At 42.2% G+C, this 15,690-nt stretch overlaps 1 protein-coding gene across 5 annotated transcripts in view; it reads right to left on the reverse strand.

Moving 5' to 3' along the window:
• CDCA7L (cell division cycle associated 7 like) overlaps positions 1-15,690 on the reverse strand; it is a 52,437-nt gene that overhangs the window by 18,564 nt on the left and 18,183 nt on the right. Inside the window, exon 1 of one of the 5 annotated variants that reach the window (XM_081882245.1) lies at positions 6,573-6,641. The exons of 2 other annotated variants lie outside the window; for them this stretch is intronic. In XM_081882245.1, coding sequence (XP_081738371.1) covers positions 6,573-6,599 — 27 coding nt within the window. In that variant the 5' untranslated portion in view covers positions 6,600-6,641. Of the gene's footprint in view, positions 1-6,572; positions 6,669-6,823; positions 7,295-15,690 lie in introns of those variants that run through there. 2 more of the 5 variants (XM_081882246.1, XM_081882248.1) reach the window with 2 other exon arrangements.

The raw sequence follows: 15,690 nt of genomic DNA on the forward strand, positions 1-15,690 counted from the left end.
CTGGAGAGTGAAGTCAAATGGGCCTTAGAAAGCACTGCAAATAACAAGGCCAGTGGAAGTGATGGTATCCCAGCTGAACTATTTAAAATTTTAAAAGATGATGCTGTTAAGGTGCTACACTCAATACGCCAGCAAGTTTGGAAAACTCAGCAGTGGCCAGAGGTTTGGAGAAGATCAGTCTACATCCCAATCCCAAAGAAGGGCAGTGCTAAAGAATGCTCCAACTACTGCACAATTGCACTCATTTCACACGCTAGCAAGGTTATGCTTAAAATTCTACAAGGAAGGCTCAAGCAGTATGTGGACCGAGAACTCCCAGAAGTGCAAGCTGGATTTAGAAAAGGCAGAGGAACCAGAGACCAAATTGCAAACATGCGCTGGATTATGGAGAAAGCTAGAGAGTTCCAGAAAGACATCTACTTCTGCTTCATTGATTATGCAAAAGCCTTTGACTGTGTCGACCACAGCAAACTATGGCAAGTTCTTAAAGAAATGGGAGTGCCTGATCACCTCATCTGTCTCCTGAGAAATCTCTATGTGGGACAAGAAGCTACAGTTAGAACTGGATATGGAACAACTGATTGGTTCAAAATTGGGAAAGGAGTACGACAAGGCTGTATTTTGTCTCCCTGCATATTTAACTTATATGCAGAATTCATCATGCGAAAGGCTGGGCTGGATGAATCCCTAGCCGGAATTAAAATTGCTGGAAGAAATATCAACAACCTCAGATATGCAGATGACACAACCTTGATGGCAGAAAGTGAGGAGGAATTAAAGAACCTTTTAATGAGGGTGAAAGAGGAGAGCGCAAAATATGGTCTGAAGCTCAACATCAAAAAAACGAAGATCATGGCCACTGGTCCCATCACCTCCTGGCAAATAGAAGGGGAAGAAATGGAGGCAGTGAGAGATTTTACTTTCTTGGGCTCCATAATCACTGCAGATGGTGACAGCAGCCACGAAATTTAGAGACGCCTGCTTCTTGGGAGAAAAGCGATGACAAACCTAGACAGCATCTTAAAAAGTCGAGACATCACCTTGCCAACAAAGGTCCGTATAGTAAAAGCCATGGTTTTCCCAGTAGTGATGTATGGAAGTGAGAGCTGGACCATAAAGAAGGCTGATCGCCGAAGAATTGATGCTTTTGAATTATGGTGCTGGAGGAGACTCTTGAGAGACCCATGGACTGCAAGAAGATCAAACATATCCATTCTTAAAGAAATCAGCCCTGAGTGCTCACTGGAAGGACAGATCTTGAAGCTGAGGCCCCACCTTGTGAGAAGAGAAGACTCCCTGGAAAAGACCCTGATGTTGGGAAAGATGGAGGGCACAAGGAGAAGGGGACGACAGAGGACGAGATGGTTGGATAGTGTCTTCGAAGCTACCAGCATGAGTCTGACCAAACTGCGGGAGGCAGTGAAAGACAGGAGTGCCTGGCGTGCTCTGGTCCAGGGGGTCACGAAGAGTCGGACACGACTAAACGACTAAACAGCAACAACAAGTGTAATTTGTAAGTTTGGGGGCTGGGCATTGCACCTGACCTGAACCATGGAAGCACCTGACCCGTTTAAGGCCCTGATCTTTTTTGGGGGGGGTAGGACTTTTAATTAGTTTTTAAAGACTTATTAAATCAGGAGGGGAGCAGGGAAAGGAAGCAGTGCAGCTCCTTTTCCTGTCCTCTTAACTGCACTACAGAGAGGAGGAAAGTCCAGTCCTGCTGGGTGCTGCTTCACCAACACATTCCCTGTAGGAAACACACTGGTGAAACAGACCCCTACAGCCAGCAGGACTGCATCCTTGATGTGCAGTTCCTGAGGTGCTGCTGCATGGGCTCTGCCCCAGGCCTGCTTGGCCTTCATCAGTGCCACCTCCTCCCACTCCATGGCCAAACTTTAGGTCGGATTTCAGACAATGAGTCTTTGCCATCCCTACCTGGAGATGTCAAGGAATGAACCTGGGACCAGTAACAGCTTTTCCCAAAACAAGTCAACAAAGTTCTCAGTGCGACTGGGAAAGAGGAGTTAAAAATGAAGCACTATAATACTGAACATTTTAGTGCCGTATTGCAAAATGCATATGAGGAGCTGTGGAGTCTAGTTGCTATGAATAACTGGCTTCCAGGAGCAAGTGCATTAGTTCCTGAACTATTGTACAGCTGAGCTAGCCGCTGCTGCGATTATCGTATGCCTAACTAATTTCTTCTTCTGCATCTGTACCAGAGGAGTCATTACGGGGGTGTAATTACAGATTATTAACAAAGGGGGGGAACCCTTTTCGAGTAAAATCCCTTTTTTGATCTCTGTGTATTGGTATGGAGGGACTATAACACTGCAGAGGCTTCAAAAGAGCCTTTTGCATTCCAAGCCCTCTTCCCTCCATATTGATTTTCAATAGTCTTATTAAAATCATTCAGGAGCGCCAATGCCTTAATTTAAATGACAGCTGTATAACATACAAGATTGATACAAGATAGACCTTGTCAACCAATGAGTTTTGCACAGAGTAACTGTGGCAGTGCATCAAAGCTGGTTTCTTGCCACCAAGAACTCACAACTTTTTACTTTAAAATGTTTGTAAGTAATTTTGCATGTAACCACTATGCAGCCTTGACACAATAACTAACTGATTCATTTTAAAAGCTTCTACTCTGTTAAAAAAGAAACATCAACCTCGAAGGAAAGTGAATGTTTTGAAGTGGGTGGATCTACTGACATGGTGAGAATTTTGTGAAATTAGCAGTTTGTCTACACCACAGGCCTACAACTGGTAGGCTGAGACCCACAAGCTACTTGCATTCTTAGCTAGGGTGGATTGAACCTGTGGTTCCTTCTGGCAGCTGGGGAACACCCAAAGGTGCTCAAAGCATCTCCAATGCACAGCACCAAAACACACCCCAAACCCCCTTCCCCAGCTAGTCAAGAGAAAACTCGGGATTGTTTAAAGCAGATTAGGCTGATTGAACCTTGCCTCAAACAGCCAAACAACTGCTTCCAACAGATTGCAAATCTTTCAGTGGAAGTCAAGCTTCTCATTAAATATCACTGGGGATAAAATAGTGTCCTACTGAATAACTCCCAGGATAGTGAAAAGCACTCTTCTCATGCTACTTTCTGGACTTGGTAGTTGGGACCAGAACCATTGTAACACAGTTGCCCCAATTCTCAATGCATGGAGTTGGTCCAGAAGAACACCATGGTCAATATAAGAAAGCAGTGTTCAAAACTCCCAGGAATTTCAGGAGCAGCTTTGAGCTCTGGAAGCAGTACTGCGCCCAAGATTTCAGATTAAAACTGCAGAGTGGATGGAAAGCAGAGGACCTTTTTCTGCCTCCCCACTTCCAGCTACTCTCTTAAGACTGGAGAAGAGACCTTCTTAAGAATATTAGGGGGGTGGGCAGGGGAAGGACTAGACAATGAAGAAAATGAACATAATATTTAAGCTGTAATTCATTCATTTTCAGCTTTGTATTCTTGCTATAAAAAGTGTGCCTAGACATTCCGTTGTTGCGTCCATAACCTAGGTTTATGGTGCCACTTAGCTCCTAGCTTTCATATCTCTGTTTCTAACACTGCAAAAAAAGGTAAAGATGCAGGAGCAAAGTTGAAATTCCCTTGTCCTGCTCCCAGTAGAGGGTATCTGGGTAACCAAGACCAGCTCAGTCTCATAGTGAAGTCTGAACCCAAATTAGAGTGGAACTAGATAATCCGTATCATCCAAGAACGTAATGAACCATTAACAACTCTAGACCTAATTAATCACTCCCTAGACCTACTGATTAAATGTGTGAGATTTAGTAAATCAAGAGGGCATGTGGTTGGGTGTGTTACCACAAGCACCTTGTTTACATCACAAGGTTTCATATACTGAAACACATCCCACAACACATCAGACTGTGGCACTGGATACTTCCGTTGGAACTGCAACAACTGCTAAGTGAAGGTGACTCCAGAGTAAAGTGACTTTATCCTCAAAATGTGCAGCTAGTTGGACAAAGCAAGTCACTAAATGATATTTCCCCACAATATCAACCTTGAGACTGCTCAGAATAGCTCCACCAGTCAGTTACTAGCAAGCTCTTAACTTACATGCCAAAATTATACAGAACTTCATGGCCAGAAGAGATCTCAAAAGCCCTGTACAGTATAATAAGACAAAGATAAAAACCAATTCATATAAAAAACCAAAGTCAACAAGGACAAAGCAATCAACAAAAAGCAGCAGCAACCAAACCAAGCTTGTTGAATATGTAACAGGAGCTCATGGAAGGCCTTTCCACAGCTCTGGGACTTTCATGAGAAGGCTGTGTTTTTCATGAAGGACATTCTGGCCTTCACCTGAAGCTTCTCAGCTGACTTTGAACTGCAAGGAGGTTCACATGGGAGTAGCCACAATGGCCAATAGTCAGGGATGATGTGAGCTGCAGTCCAACAAATCTCTTGAGTGTCACAGTTTCACCATCCCTAACTTAGGGCTTCACAGGTCAAATGGGGAAACGGGGATGCTATGAACCAAAAAGACGAGATGACCCTGATGTATCATTAAACCAGCTCAGAGCATAGGATGCAGCATTATGCTGACTCAGACCACTGATCCACCAACACAGGTACCTGTTACACTAACTGGTAGCAGCTCTTGCAGATCTCCCGGGTTTCAGACTACCATTTACTGAGGGCATTGCTTTCAAAGTAGGTCAAACATAAAACATTGTTATAACCAATAATAATGGAAATAATGTTTCCATTGGTATAAATTAGCACACTAGGCACAAACAAACCCTACTAGTATATAGCAAACTAAGAGGGGGCAGCGGCAAATAAAATCTAAAGCAATGGCAGTAGAAGGACTGACCAATGCTTAACAGTAGGATCTTCTGCATTTAAAATTCCAGAGTAATTTATACCAAATACTTCTTGAAAACCAAGTCATTGAAGGTAGACTTGGATTGCAGGGTAGTTCATGAACACATTACAGTATGGCAATCAGTGCAGATAAATTTTATCTATCCACTATATTAAAAGTGAATGCTCTCCACTAGGGTGGGGATGCTCTGGTACTCCAAATGCTGTTTATTGTTTATTTAGAGTATTTGTGCCCTGCTGTTCAGTCAGTGAAAGGCTCCCAAGGCAGCTTACACACAATGAAAACAAGAGAGTTCCTACTCATAGGCTTACAATCTAAAACACACACACACACACACACACACACACACACACACACACGGAAAAAGGGACAGGAAGGAAGAGGAAAAACCATAGGTTGTAGGACTCCCAACTTCTATCAGTCCCAGAAAACATGGCTAACTGTCAGGGCTGATGGGAGCTGCGGTCTGTTTTTAACCTTCCAACACCACTGAAAGCCAAGAAGTTGTAATCTGGCAAGTCTCTGGAAGGCCACAGGTTCCCCACTTGTCAAAACACTTCTCTAAGAGCTTGCGATCCAAAACCATGCATGTCTACTTGGATATAGGGCCATCAACAAATTAAATAAATTTTTGTTTCAGTGCTATTTTTCAGGGGGAAAGGTCCCAGAACTCACCATGAACACCTCCCTTCACACATGTGGTGTGCATGTGTCACCGCAGAAACTATTAGAGGAGTTTCCTCCTGAGTAGGTGGACTGGCTCCTCTGAGATAGTGCTTGCCACCTGTGTGGTTTTTTTCTTTTCTTTTTTTAGAAAGAAACACTCTTTTAAAAAGCTTTGACGTTTTAAATAAATAAATCTAGGGAGCTTTTGTATTTACTTAAAAACAGAAATAGTATCTTTATAAAGATGAGAAATACTTTTCGGGAGTAACACTCGCTGAAACATTTAAGAAAAACTTTGTAAGGTTTCTTTATTAACTGGAAAGTTTTATGAGTCAGCTTACATCTGAGTTTGCGACAATGCAAGAGAGTTTTTTTTGCCCCCTTCTCTCGCTCCTTTTTCAGATTCCTTCACTTCCATGACTATCCTTACTGTAAAAAGAAGTGACCAGGCAACCCTGTAGGGGCGAGGGGCAACTTTCGCGGCAGGCCATTCTCATCAGCGACTACCTCATTTCCCGGACTCCTCGAATCCGGGCAACTACAGAGAAGCACACAAACTAGGGAAGGATGCAAACAAAGGCAGCGAGGTATTTCACTCGACTGTCCCCAAACCCTGCCGGGTTAAACAGCAAGAGATAACGCAAAAGGAGGAGAAAAGCTGCAGCTAAGCAGTTGAATCCAAAGGCTGTAGTCGAGTTGAGCAGATTATCTTTCTTCGCGCCCCCCGCCCAATTTCCACATTTGCAGAAAAGTCCGTCCCGCTGGACGCACGTGGCTGCTCTGTGGAGAAAAGCCAGGCACTTCCATCGGGAGACGTCCAGGACTGCAAGGCCTGGCGCTGCAAGCAAGGCGTCGGGGCCATGTTTGGCGAGACGGGGCTCAAAAGGAGACCACCACACCCCCTGGGCAACCCCATATATTCTTGCTCGCCAGCCAGGAGCGCGCGCGAGAGTCTGAGAAACTGGCGCCAAACTCCCTGCGCCCAGCGCGCGCCGCGAAAACCCCGAAGCTCTGCGAACCCCCGCGGGGCGCTTCCGCCTCACCTTGCTCCTCGGGGTCTGCGGGGCCATCCTGCTCGCGCGCCCACAAGCCCGCGCTCACTCACGCGCCCCTGGCGAGAAGCTGCTAGAGCTCGAACAAGCCGCCTGCAGACGTCGGGAGCGGGACTGTACGACCCTTGGTCGTTCAAGGGGGAGACAAGTAGGGCTTTTTGCCGTCTTCCGCTCTCCCTTTCTTTTCCGTCTTACGCTCTGGAAGAAGTTATGCCCTCGGCACTGTTTTAACAGCTCCTTACCAGGTCTGCTGGGCAGAGGAGCTTGTGGTTGGGGTCTCCGTGCGCACTGGGCACCAAGGACTCTCCCCGAGATCGGAATGGAACAGTCCGGTGGCGGGAGATGCGAATGGGCCGAGCTGCGCGGGTTCTTTCGAAACTTGCCCTGCAGAAAAGAGTCGCGCGGGTCTCGATACAGGGGCAGTTGTTCCAGTACCCTACAAATCTTCACGGGGGGTGAACCGAGTCCAATATTGGCGCCTACCGGAATACAGTACATCTTTCCCCGCCTTTTGGGGGCGTGGAAGCCGTTCAAACTGAGAGTCGCCGCCTTTTCCCCTAGGCCTGGCTCCAAACATTACTAGCTGCAGTTGCAGGCGGTCATTCGCCAAGTGAAACTTTTCTCCTGCTTAAAGATGTAGGACTCAACGGGAAGTATGTGCATCTTGGATTAACCGGGCTATTACGCAGCTGTGAGCGATGCAGACGACCTGTTGGGAACCATAGTTAGATCTTATATACACGAAGTTGTAAAAGGAATCAAAAACTTTCACTCAGTTGCATAGGGAAAAGCCCAGAATTGAATCTCAAGGAGGGATTGCAACGAGCAAGGGCAATTCACCCATCCTCAACGTGAGCGGAAAACAGATGTATCAATCTTTAATTCTCTACATAATGACTCAAAGCTGCAAATGCAGCCTGGATCTGGTCCTCTGGAGTTTAAACAGTCTAAATTCTAGATTAGCCTTAGGCTATCCCAAATCATTTGTTAAAGTCATTGGGAAACTACTTCCTATGAATTAGTGAATGATTACAAAAACACATTTGTCTGTAAATGTACTCTCAAGCAGGGTGTTCATATTGAATACAAAAATAAGAGTAAAGCAAAGTATTTAATAGACATTGCTCTCTTGAGAATGGGCATGGATGTGACACTGCTTACAATATTTACAATTTTGTCCTATGTATGGATACCAAAGTTTTATTCAAATCTCTTAAGCTACATAACTTAAATTTATTTGACATCCGCTGGCCCCCTTTGAAGAAAGATCAGAAAGTCAAGCAGATTTCTGATCTTCGAACTTGTAACTGTACATTTCTAGTTTTGCTGAGATCTCAGCCTTCAAGTCAATTACATATGCTATGTATTTAGATTTCTTTTAGACCCCTTCAAAACAGGTACAGTGATCAAAGTGAGCTTTTAATCTGAAATGGGTATTTTTAAAAATCACACCAACTTCTCACTATTTCATTATTCAAAGGCTATATTACAGTCTTTCTGGTCCTTTTGAAAATAAATGTAGGGTTGAGTTTGTGTTTCATGCTTAAAATGCAGGATGCTGTTCTGCGCAGAACTTTTATTCTAGTATCCAACTATTCCCTGGTCTCATTTAGTTATTACATTACAATCAACCTTACACAGAAAATGCCAAAGGGTCAAACTGAACCAAATACATTTCTGCTTTCACCTAGTGAATGAATATTGAGATTTAATAACCTCTTCACCTGAAAAACACTCTTCACACTGCTCAGCAAGATAGAATGCCACCTAAACTTTACAAAATTGTGTCCTTCCATGAGAACATACACACCAACATCTAATTATGACAGCTCATTCTCTGGCACTTTCCCTATAAAGAGCAGTGTGAAAACAATATACCAATACAGTGGTACCTTGGGTTACATATGCTTCAGGTTACATGTGCTTCAGGTTACAGACTCTGCTAACCCAGAAATATTACCTTGGGTTAAGAACTTTGCTTCAGGATGAGAACAGAAATCGTGCAGCAGCGGCAGCAGGAGGCCCCATTAGCTAAAGTGGTCTTCAAGTTAAGAACAGTTTCAGGTTAAGAACAGACCTCCAGAACAAATTAAGTTCTTAACCTGAGGTACCACTATATACCAATTCTCTTTGGTATATACTTTCCTCTGTTGCTTTCCTATGCCTTCAGCTCAACTTTCATTTCAGCTGTACTTTCATTCAAGCAGTGATGGGGGTCTGTTCAACCTGGCATGTCTCTGTGCCAAGACAAGTGCAGCTTCTTCCACATTTTCCTGTCTCTGTCTTTGCCAGAACCTATAAAACAATTCTGCAACTTTAAAGCTAAAGTTTGCTTTCTCTTCTCTCACCATCCCATTTTCCTTTTGCATCATGTCTATATGTGGGCCTTCGGGAAGGCCCTTGGGGAAGAAGACATGTTCCATGATGGATCTGATTCCTGCCCACTGCTGTAGCTGAGTGTTTAGGAAACTATGGTACTCTGTTTCTAGTGTAGATTTGAGTCCTGGGAGCCCCCTCTCTTTTGCCTCTGACATGACTGTTTCTGGCTAGATGCTCAAAAGTAAATAGGGCCATATTCACTCCTTCCATCTCTTGTTTCCCAACCATACACAGTGATCTGCTGGGGAGTTCACGACCCATGTTTTTTACTTCTTTATTTATAAACCACTTCTCAGCCCGAAGCTATCAAAGCTGCTTACAACAGAATTAAAATAGGATAAAATAAGCATTCTAAAAACAAAACCATTCCTACAGATGTAAAAGTAATATTTCATAAGTGACTGGGTCACATCTCAGTCAAATACGTCTTCAGCAAGCAACTAAACATGATGACTCTGGGTGTCTGTCTAATTTTAGCTGGTAATTGATTCCCTGTGCATCTGTGGCTGCCCTTGTTTGCATGTCATGGCTGCTACCTTTGACTACTTTTCTCCCTGTGTCCCAGGGGACCGAGTGTACTCTCTGAAGGCCTCTTCTGCAGATAGCAATGTGCGAGTTGTCTTGTGTGGCCCCTTCTTCCTCCCTTTGGCTGTTGTGCACCAAAACAGATGTGAGGAGCGTAAGGTGAACTGAATCCCTGACTGTACAGATATTAGGCACCAGCACTGGTGATGCAAGGGATGAGCTTGGGACATGTGCCCCTGCCTTTGACACTATTGGCTCCCTTTGTATGTGGACACCTTTGCCAGTGTAGTCCCCACATGTTAGGTTCTGGCAGTGTTTCTTGGGATGCTGGAGATGTGTCTATGGTTTTGATACCATATAGGGATTTTCTGAATTTTGAGTTTTCTCTTCCTCACAGGCTGAACATAAGGGAAGTAGCAGAACAGCTGCATATCTCCTGTCCCAGTGTCATTAGTATATGCAGTGGTACTTCTATTTACGAACTTAATTTGTTCCAGAGATCTGTTCTTAACCTGAAACTGTTCTTAATTTGAAGCACCACTTTACCTCTTAACCTGAGGTAACACTTTAGCTAATGGGGCCTCCCGTTGCCACTGCACCACTGCCACACAATTTCTGTTCTCATCCTGGGGCACAGTTCTTAACCCGAGGTACTACTTCCAGGAGTCTGTAACCTGAAGTGTTTTTAACCCAATGAGTTTGTAACCCAAGATACCACTGTATAGGAATGGTCGGCACAGGTTATCCAGCCCACCGTTCTCATTTTCCAGTTAGAATCAGTGCTTTTTTCTTAAAAAAATGTTTAGGGGTACTCTCATTTTCCACATTTCAAACCATGCTCAAGTTATCTTACAACATGAAAAAAATACTTAATACAACATAACAAAAGTAGCCATAAACAAGAAATAAAACATTAAAAAATATGCAACCAAACTTAACAATTTCCACATAAATGACAACAAAATCTAAAAAAAAATACAAAAAACCTAACAGCAACTGCCCTTCCAACAAAAAAGCGCCAAACACCCAAACTCAAGAGATTGACACAAACTAACCAGTCAAACATACAGACCCTCAAACATATACACCCTATAGCTTTAATCACCTTGGGCTATCATTGCTGCTACCAAACCAGCTTCTATGCTAACCTTCTTAGCCTAAATTCCAAATGTGCAGATACTAGTAGTGGTTAATCAGGGACAAGGAAAATGGTGTCTGCACAAGTCCAAATGTACTCTCTTCTTTTGGATATTACAGGGTTGAGTGCTAGCTTTAGAACAAAGACCAGCTCCAGACCTCCTTTTTATTGCAAATCCATGATGACTTGTGCTCACGATGCTATCAGGGCAGTCATATATTATCTCACTTTCAGTACTGTTCGTACTGTACTTGAAAATGTTTTGGGATGCTCACATCGCTTCATTTCCGATCGGTGCATATACCATAACTCCCTTCTCTGGAACATTTCAGACCACAAATGTTTGGGTTTATTCCCCACCCCACTATTTTCTTGTGCTATAGCCCTTCCAGACAACCGTAATGTGGTCAGTAACATCTTGCAGAATACACTTGTAATAAAACACCAGTCTGGATGGACCCAAAGTTTCAGCTTCAGAAAAGATAAACTCAGGTTACAAGAATACCTTATGTTACTGCTTCATCACAGTACTGTACATCAAATCACAGCCTATTTAAATGTTAGTTTGCATTGCATCTCCACAACAGAGAAAGATACAGTTGCCACTTATGGGTGTGAATGAGGAGCTTTATTGAAACGGGGGAAATAAAGTGGGGGAAATGAACACTACCAAAGTTTCTTGTGAAAGTGGAGACTTCTGTGTTCTCAAGATGCTTTTTATGGTTTCTGTTTTTGCCTGTCCTGGCATTCAACATTATGAAGCATTTCCATTTAGGAAAGCTGTCCAGGAGTTCATGCAAACCATGAAGGACTGATCTGAAATGACTGCAGTAGAATGTCCTGTACATTTCATTGAATTAAAATTGCACTGCATTATAATACAAATGTGCAGCTACCTTCAGAACTGTCAAATATTCTTTGGAACTGTATAATATCCAGGGCTATTTTATCCAGCTTGCTGCTTTCTTCCCTCTTTTTTTAAAAACTTTACACTTTTATACAGTTATCCTTTTTATATGCAGTCATTCTTTTCACCAGTATTTCATTTTAAAATGTTTGGCGATTAGGCTGTTCTTTCTGCTTTTAACTTAACAATAGAGTCCACTTCTTCATTTTACTGGAATTAATTTGGCTGTAACCTCCCCAACTGTATCTCAAATACCTCTCACTTTACCACTGTGGATTTCCCATGCATTACTGAATTTCTGCCACTTTTCAAAAACCTCTTTTCACCTTTACTTCAAAGTCTTCTGCTCTAAGCTCTGATCGTCTTTGTGTTATTACGTTTTCTATAGACTCTCATCAGTGTCTTCAGACTTGATGTTATAGCTAGATCCTAGGTGCTCTTCAGCTGCAACCCGATATATCACATTTGGTGTATTTTATAACTATTGGGTCTGGACTAGCCTTTGACTTTTCTCATCATCTTATGAGAGTATTTCTGATGATTGCCCAGCCCTTTGAATATAAACCATGCAGTGAAATTCATAACCATAATTCTGCTTGAGACTTATGATACACCCTATAATTGGGCTGAAGCACTTTTGAACTGCTGCTTTCTGAGCAGAATAAATGTGTACATGAAGACATTATTAGCTGCTATGAAAACGTACCACATCTGTCCACTTATACAAGTCCCCTTCATTGTAGTCTTATAGTGGCATAAAATATAATTATACAATAAGGGCATCATCTGTTAAATGACCTTGCAAAAGGGGGCAAGTATGTTTTAATTGAATAAATACTGTATCTTGATGTTTTGTTTGTTGATTCTCAAAATATAAGCAGTAAACTAAAATCAATTTCATAAGCTCCATTTTTCATTCGTGCTTCTAACAGTTTCTAATTTGGGGGTCGTGGGGTCCATTGTAAAAGGCACTCTGAAGATTTCTGATCCCAAGTTCCTGCCACCACATTTCTCCTAGACCTGTCAAGCATTTTAAGTAGCCTGCACTTTCCCACACTTCTCAATGAATACTGACATACCTAACTTAAAAGGATTACTTGCTGCTGAGAGGAATTGTAATCCTCTTTTTCCTGCTCTGTAAATCCTCCCGTAAGTAAAAAAGAACGGCTGAGACCTGTTTGGCAATGCAGGGTAATCACCATCTCATAAGATATAGCTCCATACCAAAAAACCCCCCCAAAAAAACCTTAAAATTTACTTATGGTCACACTTGTCCAGGCACAGAGTCTAGGTGTTTTAATCGACGACTCTCTTATTTCCTCAGCCTTTCAATATTTGTACTACTTTTTTTTTAAAAAAACCCCACATTTTTTATATCCACAGTTTTAATGTCAGCCATTTGCATAAGAGCCTGAATCTTATAGACAACACAAGAAAATGTTACTCCACATGATACAGGCAAGAAAGCTTGTGAGCTTCTTGTGCTTTTTAGATTTTCTTTTTAGCTAACAACATTCACAGATCTTATTTGTGGTCATGAGCAGCTTATGGATTTCACTACAGAAGAATTGCAGAAGTTCCATTCAAACAATAAAGGAGGAGGATTCATTCTTATTCTTTCCTTGCTTATATGCAATACTGTATATTAACTTGCTGTTGGTGGTTCAATGCAGGGTTAAATCTAGACTTTGATCTAGGCTTGTCCTTCTGTAAATGAAAGGACTCCTTCGATCTAGAGGCTTCCTCTGGTGGATGTGAGGAGGTGATTTTCACCAATTCCCACCCACTCAGTCCTCACACCACCTTACATACTACTTTGAAGGATCCATTAACTCTCGAGTAGTTCTGCAGAGCACAGGAGGGTGCAGGAGGAAAGGGGATCGGTGAAAATTGCCCTTACTTTCCAGTAGCAGGAGTATCCCATTCCCATAAATGTGATGTGTTATGGATCCAAGTCAAAGCCTGCATACCTTATACAGTGGTACCTTGGGTTAAGTACTTAATTCGTTCTGGAGGTCCGTTCTTAACCTGAAATTGTTCTTAACCTGAAGCACCACTTTAGCTAATGGGGCCTCCTGCTGCTGCCGCGCCGCCGGAGCACGATTTCTGTTCTCATCCTGAAGCAAAGTTCTTAACCCGAGGTACTATTTCTGCGTTAGCAGAGTCTGTAACCTGAAGCGTATGTTAACCTGAAGTGTATGTAACCCGAGGTACCACTGTACAGCCATACGATCTGTATTTGGGCTGCCAAACTGATCTCTGGTGCTGATGTTCCATCACCAGATAGCCACAAAGCATAACAGAATGCTTTGTGATCTGGTAGATGTGGCAACCCTTCCTAAGTACATATGCGCTGGGATTGGTTTCTGATGACTGCATCTTGGAGCAACTTACTATTTCCTAAACTAGCCAGCAACAATACCTAAAAATGTGCTGAGTTTTTAAGTGGGTCTATTTCCAATTAACAGAGATTAAGGAATCATCTTTCAGCAACACTTGAACTGCCATGATCTTGCTGTTGGTTTGCAGAGGTTCGGTCACTAGCTTAGCCTAGAAGAACCAAGAGTTCTTCTCAATGCCCTTTTTTCAGCCGGAGCACAGTTCCGGCATCTCTCAGGTGGGTGCCAATGTGGGCCAGGGCTCCCTCCATCGGCTTCTTGCCTTTACATGCTTCTGAGAAGCCCAAAATGAACATTTCAAGTCAAAATGGAAGCTGGCCAGTGTGTGAGAATCTACACTTCATCCATCTGGGCAAGCACCTTCTACTCGCAACAGCAGCAGCATCCCAGAGTCTCACACAAATTCTTTCTCATTCCTGCTGCCCAAGATAACTTTTCCTGGAGATGCCATGGACTGCCCTTAGGACCTTCTGCATACAAATTATGTACTCTTATCACTGAGGTGTGGACTATTGGCAGATTAGGGCTGTTCTTCTCTGCTAGGCCTTGCATGGAAATCTTTACAGGGTTCTTTAAAGCACAGATTCCCCATCAGCCACCTTACGCACTAAAAAAAGGAGGAAAATGTCATACATAAAGCATGCTTTCCTTCTGGCTTATACTCTATCAGTGGTGGTTTCTTCATAAAAGTTGGTATTTCTATCAACAATGCTATTCACTTATGAATCTTACTTAGTTTGGTAAATAGCAGGCATTGATAAAAAAAGAAGTACTTTAAGGGTATTTGCTGTGTAAGCCTGCAGGTGAAGAAAATCAGGTTCTGTCCAAAGAAGAGGACATTTTATAGGGTTTCGGCAGTCTCTTTTAAGTATGAAAAGTGGGCACACTGTAGCCTTATATAATTTGAATACAGTCCCTGTCATTGCCTGTCATTTAAGTGTTTAATAAACATGCACCCAAAGCTTGTATTTTTTCAACTTTCAGTTTCCAACTCTACATTTTGTGTCCAACTGCATCTTTAAAAAACCTTGAATGTTTTAGCTTTGTTTTTATTCTGGCTGTGCTTGGATTTTTTTTAAAAAAAATAATTTCAGGCCTTAATGTCTAATATTATTGACCACCGCTTTGTGGGTTTGTTTGTTTTTTCAATGAAGCAGAACATCAATATTATGAAACAAATTGACTTCAATGGGACTTAATCATGACCAACTTTTCACATTGGTTTCCATGGGAGTGCAATTAATTTAGTCTGGATCCAGTCCATTGTATATTAGGGTGCCATTTTATGTTACAGAATGCAGGGAAGAAATTTGAAAAGGCTATTTTTTTTTTTTTTTTAATAATTTTTATTGGGTTTTTACATTTTATAACAACAGACACACACACAAAGACAAAGACAAACAAACACACAAATACAATTACATACCCTAAGTTTCTTTACCCACTTTCATTGACTTCCCCCCACCCCCTCCTCTTACATCCCAATTCCAAAATTAATTCAGCAAGTTCTTACCTAACCTCTTAAAGGTATTCACATTGCTTTTAAAAATTAAATTCTTTTGTTTATCTATATTCAACTATCCAATTCTCTTATAATCATTAATTTCTTTTTTTTTAAGGTCGATCTAACTTCCCCTTCACAAATTTTCCCTTTATTATATTAATTATAGGTCACATTGACCAAGTAAAACAAAACATAACATTTTATAATTCTATTCTCTCCCCCCCCTGCCCCGGTTTCTGTCCCTTCCTAGACAAATG

This window comes from Podarcis erhardii, assembly GCF_964252035.2.
Source record: "Podarcis erhardii genome assembly, chromosome: 12".
Classification (NCBI taxonomy): domain Eukaryota; kingdom Metazoa; phylum Chordata; class Lepidosauria; order Squamata; family Lacertidae; genus Podarcis; species Podarcis erhardii.